We start from the raw sequence: 18,946 nt of genomic DNA, 5'->3' as shown, positions 1-18,946 counted from the left end.
TTGCTATCATCCCCAATCTAATTTTTTTTTCAATATATACTCATCTACTAGTTGCTTGTGTTACCTAAAAATATGTCCATTTGTTCCTCATCTCCCCAAACCCCTCAAATCCCCTACCCCCTGCTACCTATTGTCTCACATTGCTCTTCCCTTTCATAGCTAAACTCCTTTAAAAAACTATCTATAACCAGTACCACTACTCATTTATGTTACTTCTCTTAACTTTCTGCATCTGGCATCTGATCTCATCAACTTACTGAAACTGCTGTCCATAGTTGAGTCTTTAAATTTCTTTATTTCTTTGACACTTTCAATCACCATATTCTCCTGGGCATATTCTTCTGTCTAGATTTTCTTGATGTACTCTCTCTCTCTCTCTCTCTCTCTCTCTCTCTCTCTCTCTCTCTCTCTCTCTCTCTCTCTCTCTCTCGATTTTTCTAGTATGTGTCTGAATATTCTTTCTTAGAATCCCTAGCTAGATCTTCATCTGGGTCCTGCTTGCTAAGCCTGGGTATCCCTCAAAGGTCTGTCTCAGGGCCTTTTTATTTTCTCTCTACATACTATTTCACTTAGCAGTCTCATTAGTGACTGTGAATTCAATGATTCAATTTCTAAGCTAATTATTCCCAGAACTGTTTATTCAGCCCTAATTTTTCTCCTAAACTTTAGTCTCACATCTCCAACTTTCTATTGATGTATCAAATCACATATTCCATTGACATCTTAAATTCCCCCCGCCCCAGGCTGGGGATTAAGTGACTTGCCCAGGGTCACACAGCTAGGAAGTGTTAAGTGTCTGAGACCAGATTTGAACTCGGGTCCTCTTGAATTCAAGGCTGGTGCTCTATCCACTGCACCACCTAGCTGCCCCAACATCTTAAATTTAACATATCCCAAACTGAACTCATTATCTTCCTCAAATCAAACCATTCATTTTTCCCAATTCCCTTTTTCTTTCAAAGGAACCACCAATCCCAATTATTGGCTATTTTGAAAAAAAAAAATCCAAAAAATTCTTACCTCCACAAAGAGTATAGACTGGGGTTGTCTTCTCATATCTTTTATCTCTCTTCATTTGAATTATGTTTAATCCACTTTTCACTTTTTTTGTGTGTGTAGTGTTTTTCCTTTTACATTGTTATAATTGTGTATATTGTTTTCTTGACTATACTTACTTTACCCTTTACTACTTCATATGTCTTTATTTTTTCCCCCTGAGGCAGTTGGGGTTAAGTGCCCATGGTCACACAGCTAGTGTTAAGTGTTTGAGATCAGATCTGAACTCTGGTCCTCCTGACTTCAGGGATGGTGCTCTATCCCCTGCACTACCTAGCTGCCTCTTTATGTCTTTATTCTTAATTTTCTGTTTTTTCAAATTTTTATTTTATTTTTAATTTATGATATGAAATAAGCATTTTTATAAGATAGCACAACAAAAAGTATTCGTCTCACACATCACTTTTTCTAACACACTTCTAATATTCTATTTTCATGTACCACAGTTTGTTTAGGATACTTTTAGAGCGTAAGCCCAGTAATGAATTTCTACATTTTCACTGACTGACCCTCCGGCCTAGAAAACATTTGCTTTTTATTTCTGCCTCCTATTTTCCTTGACTTCCTTCAAGCCTTAGCTAAAATATTTCCTTCTGAGAGGTTTTTTTTTCCAAGTTCCCCTTCACAGTTAGAATTCAACATCATCATTGTAATAATATATAATTTATTCTACATATCTTTCACTTGTATGTGTTTGTTTTCATGTTTTCTTTCCTACTAAATTATGAACACCTTGAGAAGCAGTTTTTGCCTTAATTTTTGTCTTTCTCTATATCCTCAAGTTCTTACACATAGCAAGTGGTTATTAAAGCTTGTTGACTTGAGTTATTGACTTAATTTTTCTTATGTGGACACCTAGTTCAAATTTTCCCCTCTTGTAAGTCTTCTTTTAAGTCATTTCTTGATATTATTCCTCCAAAGCCACTTGTAGCAGGTTGAATTATGACCTTTTTGTAAGTTGCCTTCTAGCTTTAAGATTCTAGGATTCTGTTATCAGAAACTTACTAAGGTAGTGAGGGGACCTGAGAGTGTCTGCAGAACATTGAAAAACCCAGAGTATTATGGAGGAATTATGGATCCAAGGCTCTGGCCAGGGAATAAAGAAGGCAGTTATTTTCCTAGAAGAATTAAGGATCCAAGAATGACTGGAGTATGAATGATCCCAAATGACTGCATGACCCAGAATCTTCCTCAATAGGGGATCCAGGGTTGTTCTCTTCTAGGAATATTTAGTTCAGAGATAAACTATACTGTAATTCTACTCTAACATTTTTATCCAGGTGAGACCAAGTTGTGATGAGCATAAGAACGGTTTTTGAGAGAATTATAGATTTCATAGCATTTTACATGGAATGATTTTAGAGATCTTATGAGAGCTGAGCTTCTTTTAGAGTCATTCAAGGAAACTACCCTTGTCTACTATTGACATTCTCTTTGTGAGATATACCAATGTGAAGCTCTGACCCTTCCTTGACCCTCCCTTCATCTGGGCTCTAGTGTCTACCTTTTTTTCAATCCTTTGCTGAAACATCACTATTGTATTTTAGCAAGTTTCAAAATGGAACCAGTTCTAACTGCTTTGCATGTAAAAGTTGGGATACTAAGATCTGAGCATTTAGACATAACAAGTCTTTAGAAATAAACTAGACTATACTCTTGAACCCCACCAACTCTAATTTTAAAAGGGGAAACTGAGACCTAGAGAGAGGAATTGACTTTCCTAAGATCATATAAAGAATATGTTCTTGGGTTTGGATTTGAACCTTGGTCCAGATTCAAAAATCTAATGTTTTCCCCTTTATTTCTTTCATAGTACATAGATAGCTCAAATGCTAGTTTCGTATCAGTAGGAATTTTGCTATGAATAATGTTTTCAATTATTCCATGGATGCAATTTTTTTGTGGCATTATAGAACTCTAGCTTTACTCTCTTAATAGAACCTCCTCTCAGATACACTAAGCATTCAAAATATAGTAAATGTTTTGTCATTATTATATTGTGAATATGCAAAGGATCTATGATTTTTGTGGGTATAGGTAACTTCTTGGCTGAGAATTTCCTCCATCAATAAATTATTTCCATGACTTAGTAGATGTATTAAGAAGTTGATTGAGTCACATAGTGGTTAAATAATTTTCCCCAGGGTTACACAGATTTGTGGGATTTATCTCAGAGATGGGCTTTAAAGTATTCTATTCACTATAATACACTGCCTGTTTGCAATTATAATAGCTCAAAGATGAAACAAACAAAAAACAAAGCAAAACCTCATTGTTCCACAATTGGGGTATGTTTTAAATATAGTTTATTACTTTTTCCTTTTTGTCTTAGAAAGAATATGAAAACTGCATGCAATTTCATAATTATTTCAGATATTTAAATAGCATATGATAACTTCGTGATGTAATACATGATACTTAATGATACACAGTTTGTCTAGAGTATATTTACAAAGGGAAAGATAGTTTTGTTACTTTATTTTTTAAAAAAGAGAGAAAATTGTACTATTAACCATGGAAGCATTACATTCACAATGACAGAGATTCTGCATGTTTCTGGGGACATCAGATTTTTTGTCTGTATGTGTATTTGTGTGCTTAGGTACATGTGTGTGTATGTACACCTATATGTGTGTGTGTTTCTTTGATTTTTACTTAAGAAAGCTAACAAACATATTGTTTTTGAAACATAAAATATGTTAGATTGGAGCAATGTGCTTTTCATTTCCCCTTATGATGCGAGAAGAATACAGCATCTTCCTTAGAAGTAAATTTAGCTCATTCTCCCCCACCCCCAATATGTGTAAAAATTAATTGGGAGAATTAAGCATATTTCCATGGCAATCTGCTTTTACTTCAGCAAAGAACATATGCAAGAGTAATGCGCATTCAGTTCTGTCAGCTGTGTAGACCCATATTGTATAGAAACACAACAACATATTATCATGTTAGGGTCCATTGAAAGCTGTGTGCCTTTTCCTCTCTGTATAAATCAGAAGTGGAAATCTTCCCAGGGCTACAAATAACTGAGCACTACTATGGGATACTACCACACATTATTTGTTCAGCTAATGAGCTTATAAAGCTCAGTTGCAAGCATAATGATGGATGAATGAATACAAATGAAAAGCATGAATTTTCCCAAATTCAGTAAAAAGCAGACAGTTGTGAGCTCTGAAATGTAAGAGACAGTTAGGACACTTGGAAGCCTTTTGCAAACAGCTATAAAATGTAAAAACTGACCCTTGGTAAAAAGTGCTTTTGTAACAATATATTATTTGTGTCTTATGTCTGTGAGAAAGAAAGGTTTTTCTGCAGAGTTCTTTGTTCAAGTCTTTCAAAAATTTGACTTTTTATTAGTATTCTCTTGTCTTACTCTTCATAGACCCTGGAAAGGAAAAAGAGGTATAAGTCTTTCAATGCACTGACTTTGACTATTGGATGGAGTATGACAAAGCTTCATGAATCCCCAAGGCATGGTCTCTGGTACAAGATAGTGACAGATGCATTTTCAGAAGTCTTTCCCTTTTTCCCAAGTTTTCAAATACCCTAGTTTACTAAATCTTCTCACCAATGTTTTAGGTATGGCTGTAAAGGCTTGATGTTTTAACAAACATGCTAGAACTTGAATCTGGAAGGGACCTTTGAAAGTACCTAGCACAGTCTTAGCACAATTAGGCATTTAATAAATGCTTACTACCTGATCAGTTAATTTATTAATTTAATTTATTATTATTAATTAATTTTAATTTAATTTATAATTCTTATAGGTTATCCAGTTCAATTGTCCCATTTTCCATTTTACAGAAGAGGAAACTGAGGTCTAGAGAGAGAAAAGGACTTCTCTAAATGAATGTTGTCCTTTTCAAGTAGACCTCTTAGGAACCTAGACACATATAACACATTTTTAATGGTGTTACATAAAACTTACTGCTAAGGCTCAAGGATCAAAGAACTATCATCCCTGGTGACACATTTTAAAAATTTAATTCATGAGGTAAATTTTCCTCTTCTGAGAGGAAACTGAATTATTGGAAGGAGACAAGTTGCATGAATAAGATGTATGAGGGATCTGGGAAATAGTCGTTTTAATCACAGATAAAGGCAGGGCAATTGGGGCTGTGCCAGGGCATCACTAAGTAAAAGGGATATTATTTTAACACACAAACTGTTTTACAAACTATTGAATTTAACACCTTCTTAAGGAGAATAATTCATTCAAAGAGGAACTCCCATAACAGATGGACATTTAAGTAATGACCATCAACTCCCACTCAAATGAATTTTTCTTTTTTTCTTTTTTTTTTTTTTTTTGAGGCTGGGGTGACTTGCCCAGGGTCACACAGCTAGGAAGTGTTAAGTGTCTGAGATCAGATTTGAACTCAGGTCCTCCTGAATTCAGGGCTGGTGCTCTATCCACTATGCCACCTAGCTGCCCCATGAATTTTTCTTAATTACTGTTGGACCCAAGAGATCTTGCCTCAGGATCAGAATTTTGAGCTATAGCATTAGTGGACCTATAGAGAGGCCCATGTGGTAGGAAAACAATAAATAGGCTCCAGAACCAATTCCCACAGAGGAATTGATATGTGGCCTAAATAAGCATGCTTTCTTCTATGGAGATGGTTTGAAAGTGACAACACTCATATGGAGGTCTGAATTCACTCATTTACTAGAGATTCAGGCACATGAATTTAGAGTCAGACCTCAAGAATAATCTGAGACCCAAGAGAGATATGATTTATGTTCCATAGCCCTAAACAGTTGCTGGTAGGGAGGCAAAATGAGGTGTAGAAATTTACAGAAATCCCAGAATTACTAATGGTATAGATAGGCATCATGTATAAGGGGAAAAAAGTGCTGCCATCCCTGAGAGTCTTTTTTTTTTTTTTTTTTTAAGATTTTAGAAATTTGGAAAAAAGCATTTAGAAATTTGTAAAAATTTATAACAAAGCAGATTTGATGACAAGGACATATCTAGGTAAAAATAATTTTAGTATTCAAATAATTTGTCTGGAAAGCTTTATTGCTCTATTTTGGAATATTTAGAAATTTTTTTCCTTTTCCTTCTAGTGAAGTTTTCTGCTTAATGGAAAGAGAGAGGCAATAGAGAAAGGACACACACAGACAGGAGAGAGAGAGAGAGAGAGAGAGAGAGAGAGAGAGAGAGAGAGAGAGAGAGAGAGAGAGAGAGAGAGAGAGAGAGAGAGAGAGAGAGAGGTAGCAAATACTCATTGAAAGTATTTTGGAGGTTTTAGATTTTAGCTATTTTTCTTTAGGGAGGAAGGAAGGAAAAAAACCAACACAACCATTTATTAAGCATCTATTATGTGCTAGGCACCATGCTGAACTCTTTCATAATTATTATCTCATTTGATCCTCTCAACCACACTAGAAGATAGGTGTTAACTTGTCCTCATTTTACAGTTGAGGAAATTGAGGTAAAGCAAAGTTAAATGAACTCGTCTATTGGCAGTTGGTAAGTGTCTGAGTATGGATTTGAACTCAAATTTTCCTGATCATACATTTAGGTCTCTGTTCCTTCCCTTAAAATTAGGTACGTATTTATATAACAAATATACATTATGTGCATGAATATGTACCTACATATGCATTTATGCATGTGTGTGTATTACATACACACATTTATTCATATGTATCCAGATAATTCTCATCCTTATTGACCTCATTGGATCACATGATTGCATTGATTATATACTTAAAGCTGGAAAGAATCATAGTCCAACTCTCCCATTTTACTGCTGAGGAAACTGAGGTCCCAAGAAATTATGGACATTTACCTATGGCAAGTAAGGCAATAAGTGGCAGGATTGGAATATGAACCAAAGTCCTCTGACTTTGAATCCAGCAGTCATTCTATGGTGTCATACTGTGTAAAGGAAATGACTAATTGCTTTAATTATTGACTTTTTATCTTGGTAAATAGCTCTTAAGCTCTATTTTAATGTATTGATTTTGTAAGGACTCAGACTTCAGTCAATCAGTAATCTTCAAGTGGGTGCCTATCACATCATCATTTTCTTTTACTATTTTGGTCTCAGATGACACATCAGAAGTTTGAAAGCAACACAATATTATGCAAAAAGTCCTAGAGTGTCACAGACCTGGCTTCTAATTCCCTCTATTGTAAAATAAAGAAGCCAAATTAATGGACTGTACACCCTAGGTAATTTAACAATTTAATTGAATTGAATAAATGAGATCTTTGAGAGCTAGCATAGGCTAGCTGGCCATCAGAATCAGAAGCACCCCTTCTGATAAAAATACAGCTTGTGTAATCTTGGGAGAATCACTGAACTTCTCAATTTTCCCAAGTAATCTCACACTTTAAGTTGCTGTTATTTGTGAAGAATTTACTATTCATGTTATTCACCTAGAGTTACCTCTATCAATGTTACCACAACTCTTGGTTACCCCCTCCTTCTCCCATTGAAATCTTTGGCTTAACCAGGTAGGAAGGAAAGAATAAGGGGAAAAAGTTTTACTGAAGATTTCAGAGAAATCAGAAACATTCTCACTAGTCCCTGCAGGTGACAGAAAGACTAAGTTTTTTTGTGAGAATTAGGAGCACAAACCATTTTCAAGCATTCTGCTGGCTTAGGTAGAGAAAAGCCCAGAAAAGAAAGCTTTATTCACATCAGATTTTCAGAAAATAAATTGTCAGTATTTGTTATTTTGAGCTAATGTAAACTGTGTAATTTTGAGGAAGAATATGAAGGCCCAGGTATTGGCACCATGTTCAAGACTCTGTCTTTGAGAGTGACCTTCTGAGTATAATGGGAGCAGTCAGTCCCTTAGAATTTATTCTAAGAATAAGCCTCAGGCCTCTGGACTTCTTTTGCAGGTGGGGGCAAAATTGAGCATCAAGTGTTCCACTGGGCCAGTTTCATGCAGGTGGCCGAGTATAAAGGGATTCAATATGCATAGGAAAATTTGTTTCACATGTGTCTAATATACCTCTTTTTCCCTTCTTTTCTGTCTCCTAACTCCAGACTGCTTCTGCCATAGGTGAAGTAGATGACTTATGCTTAAGTGCTGAAAAAGGCACTTACCCCTTTTGTCTTAGTTTCCTCATTTGCAAAATGGAATACCAATACTTGCAACGTACTTCAAAGGGTGTTGTAAGGCTCAATTAGAACAATGTGCATACAGTTCTTTCTAATTCTTAAGTGTCATGTCAGTTATCTATTATCACTATGAGCATTATCGTCACTTATGATTTACAAAATTCCAATTTACAGCTCATAGAATATAGACTGTTAGAATTAGAAGGCTTCTGGTATCTACTAAGTAAAAATACTTTCCCCTGCCATTTAAGATTCTAGATAATCTAGCATCACCTTATCTTTTCACCTTATTTCATATTATTCTCATCTACACATTCTACTCCAATTAAAATGGATCTCAATTTTAATTTTCCAGTTTCTGTGCATTCATTCTATTTCTTATACTTGAATGTACTGTTTTTTTTTTTTTGTCTGTTAGATCTGAATTAAGTCACTTAACTGCTGTGAACTTCAGTTTTCTCATCCATAAAATGAGGAAAAGAATAGTACATATCTCTAAGAGTTGCTGTGAGGATCAAATGTAATAATGTATCTAAAATATAATATGGAGGTTAAAGTACTCTATATAAATATGAGCTGTTGAATCCTTTAAAGACCAACTCAAATGCTACTTCCTTTAGTGAAGATCTTTCTCTTTATACTTTACATATCCTTTGTCTAATGCATTTATTTGTGTAATTTTGTTTATTTTTGAGTCTTATTTTATAGCCTATGACCTCCAAGAAAGCAGAGATACTAGTATATCTTTTCCAGAATCTAGCCTATGCTGGTTTTTAAAATATTCCATTGAATGAATGAATCATTTAGCCCAGTTTCCTCCTTTTACAGATCTGGAATCTAAGGCTAAGATTCACCCATGGTCACTGAGCTACTTCCCCTACACACGGTTCCTACTAAAACTCACCTGCGTTTTTCATTCCATGCATTGTACCATTTGATGAATCTCTTTGTGCTCTGGAGTTTGGGATGTAGGCAGTGTTCTTGTCCCCGGTACCGTGACATACTCTTGGTAGTGATGCTGTAATAGAATTTGAAAAAGCAGTTTGTTTGAGAGATTAATCCTTTCCACTTCCCCTCAACACCTGCCTAAGGAAAGTAAAGTCAGTCTTTGGGAAATGTTGAATAATGAGAGTTCATTCATTAGACTGTACAAGGAGGCTACTAGGTATTGTTTTTCCTTAAGTGGAGCAGGAAGGGAAATAGGCAAAGAATTATAGTGGGCAGGAGGAAGGCAGGCTAGATTCAAACTTTACTTTCTAGTACAATAAGGGGCATGTGGGAACAGCAAATATATGTGATTCTGCTCAGTATCTCTAAGACCTTAAAAAGTTTCTGTGAAATCTACAATCGTTTTGTGGGCCATTTTGAGTATAGAATTTTTATTTTACCTTGTAGAAAGTATATGTTTAAAATGGAATAGTTTATTGCTGTATGAACTGATTATCTGACTAGCTTTGTGTCATCAGGGTTTCAGCTATAAATTTAGGGTTCAGCTGTAACTTATAAATGTCATAAAGTCTCAATGGAATCAGAGTTTAGTATGAGCAAGCTGTGTACCTGATTGGATAACCTTCTTCTCTCCATAAGCTTGTTGCCTGTAGCAAGTCTGTAAACATGTGCAGAGATCTGATCAATAGACCATCTAATCCAAGATGACATTAGGTAATAACTTCCTATCTTTCCCCATCCAGGTATTCTTGTATCCTCCACTCTTTTCCCCTTTAAACATTTACCTTGTTTTACTTGGTACCTTATGAAAGGTCTAGGGAAAGCCATAAAAACTAAGTAATGATGAAGTTGGGTGGGAATTTTTGTAGGAGCCCAGATTATTTTTCTCTAACAGAATGGGGGTTTACTAGTTACCCAGTAAAACTGTAACTTTACATGTCTCTAGGTCCTAAGGGGAATCTCTATTTTTAACAATGATAACTAGTAAAGAATTGGGTCACATACAACTTAAAGGGATGAACTTCAAGGAAATCCACTACTGTTTATGAAAATTCAATTTGGTAGAAGAGAAAAGACTAAGAAATTATGCACATTAAAAAAGACTTTTTGCTCCTTTAGAAGATTCTTACTGGGTACCCCAGTATTTATGAAGCAAGGAACACCTTGAAGCATTTTAGAGTTCATTTTATAGAAATTAATTTACCCATATTTTTTTCAGGATTGCCTCTTTTGAAATGGACAAATGTCTGCATTAAGAGGTGAAAATGCAGCAGAAATCATCATATTGTTTAGCTTTATTGAATAAACCCAATAAATTACCTTGCCCAGGATTCTGCTTTAGCTGGGAGTTCTAAAGGATGGTTCTCTCAAATGATGGGTTCATGACCAGAAACCAAAACATCATTGTCTAGAATTGTGATAATTACCTTGTACTTTGGTTTTTGAAGCTCAGAGTCAAATTGTATTCTCTGAGAAGATCTTGGGGTTTATATTTGTCTAATAGAACAGTGATGTTTTTCAGGGTTTAATGATAAGTAACTCTCAATCTGCTAACAGAGGATAAGGAACAGTTGCTACAAATTGCTCATTGCTTTCTCTTGAGAAGAAACATTCATGTAGTACCGTTTGACTTCTGAGTAGCCAAGGCATTAAGTCTAACTTCCCTCATTTTACAGCCTAGAAAACTGAGGCTGAATGATTTAGTGATTTGAGGAGGCAAAAATTATAGTGTCTGAGGCAGGATTTTACTCAAGTCTCCAGTCTCTAAGACTAGCCCTCTAACCATTGTGCTATATAGCTAATGCAGATAACCATTGTGCTATATAGCTAATGCAGACTTAGAGGTCCATATTATAGATTTGGATGAAATTCTAGGGGAGGTTTGTACTGGCATTATAACTTGCCTACCTGCTAGCTGAGTGACATCACTTTACTTCAGTTTTTGCCTCATTAAAATAGGAATAAAATTAGCTCCTGTGATATCTACTTTACTAGATTGTTGTGAGCATAAAATCATACACAACATATATATACACACATACATCATCCACACATATGTTTGAATAGACAGATAAATGTGTATGCATGTATATGTATTGACATCGCTATGCAGATATAAATAGATACCTATATGTTTATATATGTTTAATATAAGAGGTAATAGAGGTGTAGTGGATGGAAAGCTGGCCTTGGAATCAGGAAGACCTGTGTTCAAGTACAATTTAAGAAATATACTTCTATATTTAAATTCTCAGTGCCCTATGCATATAAGTTGGAGAGAAAGTGCCAATCTATGTTAATGGAAAGAATTATTTTTATTAATATTTGAATAGATTATAAATATGAGGCATTCCTTCCTTTATTTTCACATTATCACCCTGTACCACTGTAATATTTTACCACATAAAACTGGGTATTTTAGAAGTCAGTGTGAAGGTAAATAAGCATGTTTACCAGAATATTTTACATGAAATCAAAAATTTTTTTATGGATTCTGGTAGTTATTTTGGGAGGGAAGATCAATTCTAATGCATAAGTTCTTTGAGGACAGGGATTTTTTTTGTCCTTATATACACAGTACCTAGCACAGTATTTGGTATTTAGTACAAATCTGAATATGGTTGTTTAATTTAATTGAATGGAAAAGATTTCAGCAGTTAGAAAACTTCCTTTTTTTCAGATTAGAATCCATGCATTATTCTTTGGGTTGGTTATACAGATAGCAGAACTAATAAGTGTCTTAGGCCTGGGTTAGCAGGAAGAAAGGAGATAGAGATCATAAGCTTACAGAATCGATTGATTGTTTGGAAAAGATTTCATATGAATGGGCATTGAAGGAAGAAAGAAAAGAAAGGATTTCTACAGATGGAAGTGGCAAGAGGCCATTCTACCTATGGCTAAGCTAAGTAGAACTGTTTGTCAAAAGTTCAATCCTTACAAACATTTAAGGACTAAACCAGAAATATTCATGGAAAAAGGTAGCCCTGTCCTAATGAGCACAACTGAAAAGTGATATGAATGAATATATGTATAATGCTTTACAAAATGTATCAATCCTCTCATTTAAGCCTCAATACACTGAGGTAAGGCCTGCACTGATGTGTGAATTAGGACAAAGTAAAACCATTAAATTTATGATCTATAATAAATTTTGCAGATTTTACATCTTAAAAAAGTAATATCAATATGACCTTTTGATCCAATCATTTGCTTTACAATATTTGGTATTGAGTTCATAAGACTTTGATACATATTTTTTGATTTCTTTATAAGGAAACTATATTTGCCATGTTGGATATTATGTATCTTTGAGTCAAAGACAGAATTAGACAGGACCTTAGATATCATCCATTCCAATTCCCTAATTTTGTAGATGAGAAGACTGAGGTCTAGAGAGACAGAATGACTAATTTTGTAAATTAGAGAAATATCAATGTCAAAGCTAGGATTTGAACCTACATCTGGTGACTCAAATATTGACTCCTGTTATATCATAGAGGTAATTTTTTGTTTATAGAGCTCAGCTTCAAGGTTGTTGCTTAAATTAATTCTCACTGATCTTGGAACTCATCTAAAAGAATTAGGATCCTGAAACACAAAATAAGGTGTTTTGAGATCCCAACCATTCTAGTGGTAGAAATAAGAACTAGACACAGTACCATAGTGATACTTTCTGCCACTATGTCTAACAATTAAATATTTATTGAAGATCTGCTAGTGCTCTTGCATTGGGCTCAAAGCTTAGGGGATAGAAAGAAATACAGTGGAAGATATCTGCCCTCAGTAAGCGCACAGCCTGGGGCAATCACACAGACTGACTAGAAGCAGCATGAACTATCCAAGGCACAACATGGTAAAAGACATCAGAGAGATAGTAAGTGCTATAAGAGCGAGGGGTCATGTGGATTGTGGAGATCAGGAAAGTCTTAGCTATATTTGGAGTCAGGACATCGGGATTTAAATCCCAGCTCTTATACTTAGTCACTATGTGATCCTGGGCAAGTCTGGATTCCTCTTCTGTGAAGTAAAGGATTGCTAAGGTTTAAAGTGGCAGCCAGGTGGAACAATGGATTAGCAGGCTTGGGATCAGGAAGACCTAAATTAAAATCTGGCATCAAACACTTAGTAGCTGTGTGACTCTGGGCAAGTCACTTAAACCTGTTTGACTCAGTTTTCTCATATGTAAAATGACCTGGACAAGGAAATGACAAACCACTCTAGTATCTTTGCCAAGAAAATCTCAAAGAGGGCCATGAAAAATGAGACCCAATTGAAATGATTGAACACTAATAGCAACAACAAAGACCAAAGGTCTGTTCTCAAATTCAGCGATCTTAACTTGATTCCAGAGAGGTGGGAACAACATGAACAAAGGGAATAAATAAGCATGAGTTTTGTCTAGGAGACAGTGATCAGACTATGCCAGCTGGGATAAAGGGTTTGTGTAAAGGAATGTGAGGAGACAAAGTTGGTTCAATAGATGAAGGACCAGTAGTAGGAACAAAGGCATAGACTCCAACAATTTGAATAGACACAAATACTATGAATGTTGAGTGCTCTTACTGAAATAAAAGCTATTCTAGATAGTTTCATTTATTCTGTTGAGAGAGAATTTCAATATTCATGAGTAAATTTATTTCTTGTTAGCTTGTTTATATTCTTTAGTTATTTCTTCTGTGTTTATCTTGCATCCCCATCCAAAACTCACATTCTGGGGGTAGGGACATGGATTTTTAAAAATTTTACTCCTTTTTTCAACACTTTTTTTTAGTAGTCAAAGACTCAAATAAGGAAGTATTTCTTTCATCTAAGTTAGCTTTATATTTTATTATTATTATTATTATTATTATTATTATTATTATTATTATTATTATTATTATTATTATTATTTTGGTATGCAGAGACTATGAGCCAGGCCTAGACTTTAGGCTAGATGATTTGGGTTTAAGTCAGGATAGAGCTGGATAGGATTTAGAACAGAAGGGACAGTAGAAATCACTTAGTCCACATCCTTCATTTTTTTCATGGAAACTGAAGCTTAGGGAGTGATTGGTTCAAGGTCACCAGCTAATAAATAGCAGAGTTTGGATTCAAGGTCCTGTAATTCCATATCCAGAAATCTTTGCATTCTAGCATGCTATCCTAGCTGTGATTCTGAGGCTACTAGGTTCTCTAAGAGACAGCTGTAAAATTAGGGGGTTAGATATAATGAACTCTAAACCCTGACATTCTGCAATCCTGTAATTTCTTTTACTATTCACAATGACTAATGCTGCATCAAATACCCAGAAATAAATATCTTTTGCATTTATTTTTTGGTCCATAATTCTAGAAATGAAGCTGTTCTTGGGATTCCTATATCCTTGCTGCGTCTTTCCAAGTATAAGTTGGAAAAGCAACTTAGTACACTAGAATCTAGACTTGAGTTAGAGGATCTAAGTTTTGAATACTACCAGGCAAGTGGCTTTACTTCTTTGAGACTGTTTCCTCATGTGCAATAATAACAAATTTGCACTATTCTCATCAGAGGAATTGTGAGGAAGTTTTCCACTTCAAAGAGCTGTTGGTGGCTTTGATCATATGACTATAATAGGACTTTAAGAGAGGCTGTTGCCAAACAAGTAATTGACCTAAAAATTGGTCCCGGATTTAGGACAGATCCACAGGCAGTTCATCACTGGCCTTTTCTTAAAACCTTTCCAGCATGGCCAAGCTTGAGATCCATCAGTATAACTTTGGAAGACCCAAGATTGCCTCTAGACCAAGATCAAGGCTTCACTCATGAGCATTTGCAACTTTCACAAAGTTTGAGATTTGAAATCTGGCGGGTTTGTAAGAATTCAATTCTCCCTAAAAGAAATGTTTTTGTAAAATAATTCCCTTTCAGATTTGGGAAACTATCTCCAAGAGTGATCTGGAAAGGCATAGTAGACTAGCACTTGGTTCTCATAGCCTTTCCAAAAGGGCTCTGGTTTTGTTTCAAGAGGCCACAACTTATCATCAACTATACTACAAGACTCTAGACTCCTCTTTGATGTGAAGTGTACTTAGCTCATATCCTTCCCTGAATCTCTTGGAGGTGCAATGAGGTATATGAAAATCAACTTGTTGTCATTGTAAATGGAAAGTCTGGTTACTTAAAGTTTTTGATTCACTCAGGCTTAACCAGCAAGCTTCTTTGTTTTTGAAAATATCTCTAGAATTTACTAAATCTCTTGTCTATATAAGTAAAGTCTATTGAATTTAATTCTTTGTTTAGAGTTGCAGCTTTTATTTTTTCTGGGCTGCAGGGTTACTATTCTAATCAATGGTGATTTCTGCCAAGGTTATAATTAGAAATTTGATTTTTAAAAATATTCCTTAATATAATCTTATGTTGAATTTTCATTTGAAAGGAGAGTATAGGAAAATACAGCAAAATGACCTGGGGCCATCTCATCTCCCTCCACAAACCAATTCATTCACTCATTTCTTAATTAATTCATCAAATGTTTATTTAGGGACTACTTTGAGCAAAGCATTGTTCATTGAGGGTTCTTTTAAACTGAGATTCTTTGCATCTAATACCCCAAATTTTAGCCTCTGAAGTATAGTTGAAAACATAAATATGGTTTTTGAAAAAATGTTGACTCTGGGAGTCAAGTAAACTAACTTTTTCATTGGAAAGGAAGCAGGACTTAGAAGACTACCTTATGTGAAATCCTTGGTTTTTAATTTTGTGCTCTCAGTTTTGAAGAAAGGAAGGTCTTGTGTGGTTTCTCTTTTCCTCCAAGCTATTTATTTCTTTAGTTGCAAGACAAAATCCAGTTAGGAACTTTTCTGGAAATCTTCTTTGGGTTGGTATAGGTGTAACGAGAAGAGGGGTGGGGGTAGGGAGAAACAATCTAAGCAGGACAATTTTTTGAGTTTTCCTTAAACTTACCAACACATTTCTAGCCCCAGTTTGTGAATATTGACTGTAATTATTTCAGAACTCCATCAGAGACCTGGCTGAGCTGGACAATGCCTATCCAGGCTGGGAATAAAATAGGACCTGTTTCTGGGGTGAAAAAAGGGGTGACTGATTAGTGGCAAATATTTAAGTTCTACTTTGCCAAGGACGCCCTTCTTGGCCAAGAGTTGACTAATGGGGAAATAGTTGTTTTGGCCCCAAGTGGTTAATTTGAAAAGGAAGAGCAAGGAAACTTTGTGTTCTTTCAGTCTGCCCCAGTTTTTAAAATATTTTCAGCATTCCCAACATGCACACAGACAGCTCTATCGAATGTTATCCTGGGCAAGGGATTTTGCCACAGAAGCTAAAGATGCATTCCTTAGGAAAGCACATATTAGTAGGAACCATCTAAAAGTAAATTTGAACCAGTCATAGAAAACTGAATTCCTCTGAACATATTTCCTGATATTAAAAAAGTCTCTGTGAAGAATAGGAGAACTTACATAATTAAGTGAAAAGTGAAGTAAGGAGAAGCAGAAAAACAACATATATATATATATATAATATATATATAATGGAATAACAATGGAAAAGGGGCTGGTGGAAATAACAACCAAAAGCATCCTATGAAATTAAATGCCGTGAAATTCTAAAAATCAAGCTCTGTCTCAAAGAAGAGACTTGGGGGCCTGACTAAAACTGTGCCACACTGAGTAAATTGTCAGATTCCACTGATAAATTGGATAGTTTTGCTAAATTGCTTGCTCTTTCTCCTTTCTTCCCTCCTTTCTTCTCTCTCTCTCTCTCTCTCTCTCTCTCTCTCTCTCTCTCTCTCTCTCTAACTTTCTGTCTCTGGCTGACTGTCTGTCTGTCTGTTTTTCTTTGTCTTTCTGTCTGTCTCCTTCCCTTTTTCTCTCCCTCTCTCACTTTTTGTTAAAAGAAATGATGCCACGGGGAGAGGCAACAGAATGATGTGTTTGGTGATGAAGGTGATATAAAGACAAGAATATTAATTTTTAAAAAAATAATGCATAGAGTAAATGAGAGTCTAAGTATGAATTGTCACACACACACAAATTTTCATTCCAATAGGTGCCAACATAGAACCTGCTTCTGGCTTCAAAAAAGATAAACTTGTTAAACTTTTTGTTGGGAACTTGTGTGTGAGATTCTCCACCTAGGGACCAACTTTTTAATCTTTTTATCTTTCAATGTTCCATCCTATCTCCAGAAATGTTGCCATTATTGTGGGTCCCTTGCAAAATGCAGTTTCTTTTAGTCTGGTGTCGTAGCTCGTTTGTAATGCAGGTGCTTAACACACTTGCCTACAGTTTGTGCTTGGACAAGAATGAAAAGGCATGAAACACGCTCTTACAGCGATTCCATTCACACATAGAGCTTGGACACCGGGTTAGACAGAAATGAGGACAAGATAAAGTTGCAAAGGTGAGACTCACATAACCATTTTCTCTTCACAATGCGGGTACTTTGGTTTCATTTCCAGCTTCTTGACATCACTGTATCTTATCTTTGGTCCTTTCCTTGAACATTTGCATTTTGACCCTGCAAGAAATTGCCTGATAAATGTGAAGTTCCTTATTTAAAGGCTTTTATTAGTTTCCAAGGAAAAGGATGAACATAGATTAGCCACCTCTCTCCACGACCCCCTTTTTCTTTCCTTTCTTCCCTAGAATCACAGTCCAAAGCTACCTCTGGAGCTCGTGAGAAGTTATCTGGCCAAAATCACTCTTCAGAAGCCAACATTTAAATAACCTGAAATTCGCATACTCATTTCAGGGAAGTATGTGTGGAGTAGTCCATCAGGGCACACTGAATATCCCTCCCCCTCCACCGCCCTCTCCCCCCTCCCCCGGCTCAAACCCAGTTTCTTCCAAATTCTCACTCTCAAGCTCAGAGGTCAGCCAGGACGCCAGGACGTGTGTGTGTGACCCAAACTAGGGGTCTTGAAGCTCACTTGCAGGACTTACCCTCCACCCCGACGCAGCACAGCACGAGGAGCAGCAGGAGCAGTAATCCTGTCAAGAGCTTCATGGCCGGAGCTCAGGTGTCTTTAGGGAGCTGAGAAAATCTCTCTTGCCCGCTAGGCTTCCTTGCAGTCTCCTGCTCCGGAGCGCTCCGGCTGTCAGTCAGTTTTGTGGAGTTGCAGGTCTCCTGTGCTCTAGCGCCCTAGCCAGTTTCAGCTTCTGCCTAACTGCTCCGTGCGCTTTCCCTTGCTCTCAGCTCTTCAGAACTCTGCTCTCCTCCTCTTTTAAAACAGCTCTCGCTGTCCTCACAGCGAACTCATTAATATGCAGAACCACTCTGACTCACAGCAATTTCCCAACATGGTTGGGGGGGGGGGGTAGGGAAGAGGGAGGAGACCTTCCCAGTCCTATCTGATCACACAGACGGCTTGGGTCCGAATACAAACAGCCCCCGAATCATCTAATTTTTGTCACCTTTCTTCTTTTTGGGGTGTGTGTGAGAGGGGGGAAAAAGTGAGAGATCACAGCCTGGGGATAGGAGGCTTAACTCTGTCGTTCTTTGGACATGTGTCAAAGTGACTGCTGGGGCTTCTTGCAATTGTTCGTGCTCGAGGCTGTTTATATGTAACCACTTCTTTACAGGGCTCCGGAGGGGGTCTGCCTGTAAAGATTTCAGAGGCCAGCGGACTGAACTGGGTCGTTTCCCACAATGGGAAGCTTGAAGGGGAGATAAATCCATGGCGTGAGCGATCCGAGCCTGGGCTGGGGAAGAGGTGAGGCTTCACCTGTGAGGAAAAGATTGGGACTTTAAAAATACTTAGCTATAGTTGACCCAAACTATTAGTCATCTGTTTAGTCAATCTGGGGATGAATTATATATATATATATATATTATATACATGAATTATATTATAGTCCTTCAAAAGAGAGATGTGGCT

The 18,946-nt window shown here is 36.4% G+C and overlaps 1 protein-coding gene across 1 annotated transcript; it reads right to left on the bottom strand.

Annotated features, from left to right (window-relative positions):
- Positions 1-3,345: 3,345 nt before the first annotated feature.
- On the bottom strand, positions 3,346-18,306 carry CXCL14 (C-X-C motif chemokine ligand 14). The gene is made up of 4 exons (XM_074290877.1): positions 18,012-18,306; positions 17,481-17,586; positions 9,049-9,162; positions 3,346-4,444 (listed from the first exon to the last, which is right to left on the bottom strand). The coding sequence occupies exons 1-4, from the start codon at positions 18,073-18,075 to the stop codon at positions 4,429-4,431; spliced, it is 300 nt and encodes a 99-aa protein (XP_074146978.1). The 5' UTR covers positions 18,076-18,306; the 3' UTR covers positions 3,346-4,428.
- Positions 18,307-18,946: the final 640 nt, after the last annotated feature.

Source organism: Sminthopsis crassicaudata, chromosome 2, assembly GCF_048593235.1.
Source record: "Sminthopsis crassicaudata isolate SCR6 chromosome 2, ASM4859323v1, whole genome shotgun sequence".
In the NCBI taxonomy this organism is placed as follows: Eukaryota; Metazoa; Chordata; class Mammalia; order Dasyuromorphia; family Dasyuridae; genus Sminthopsis; species Sminthopsis crassicaudata.
This window is presented reverse-complemented; position numbering and strand designations above follow the sequence as displayed.

Bases quoted from the DNA above. Each gene is read 5' to 3' on its own strand.
- CXCL14 (XM_074290877.1), bottom strand. From the start codon at position 18,075: ATGAAGCTCTTGACAGGATTACTGCTCCTGCTGCTCCTCGTGCTGTGC. The intron at 17,587-18,011 runs GTAAGTCCTGCA...AATTTCTTGCAG, and splicing joins GTGCTGCGTCGGGGTGGAGG to GGTCAAAATGCAAATGTTCA. The intron at 9,163-17,480 runs GTGAGTCTCACC...ATTCTATTACAG, and splicing joins TGTGAAGAGAAAATGGTTAT to CATCACTACCAAGAGTATGT.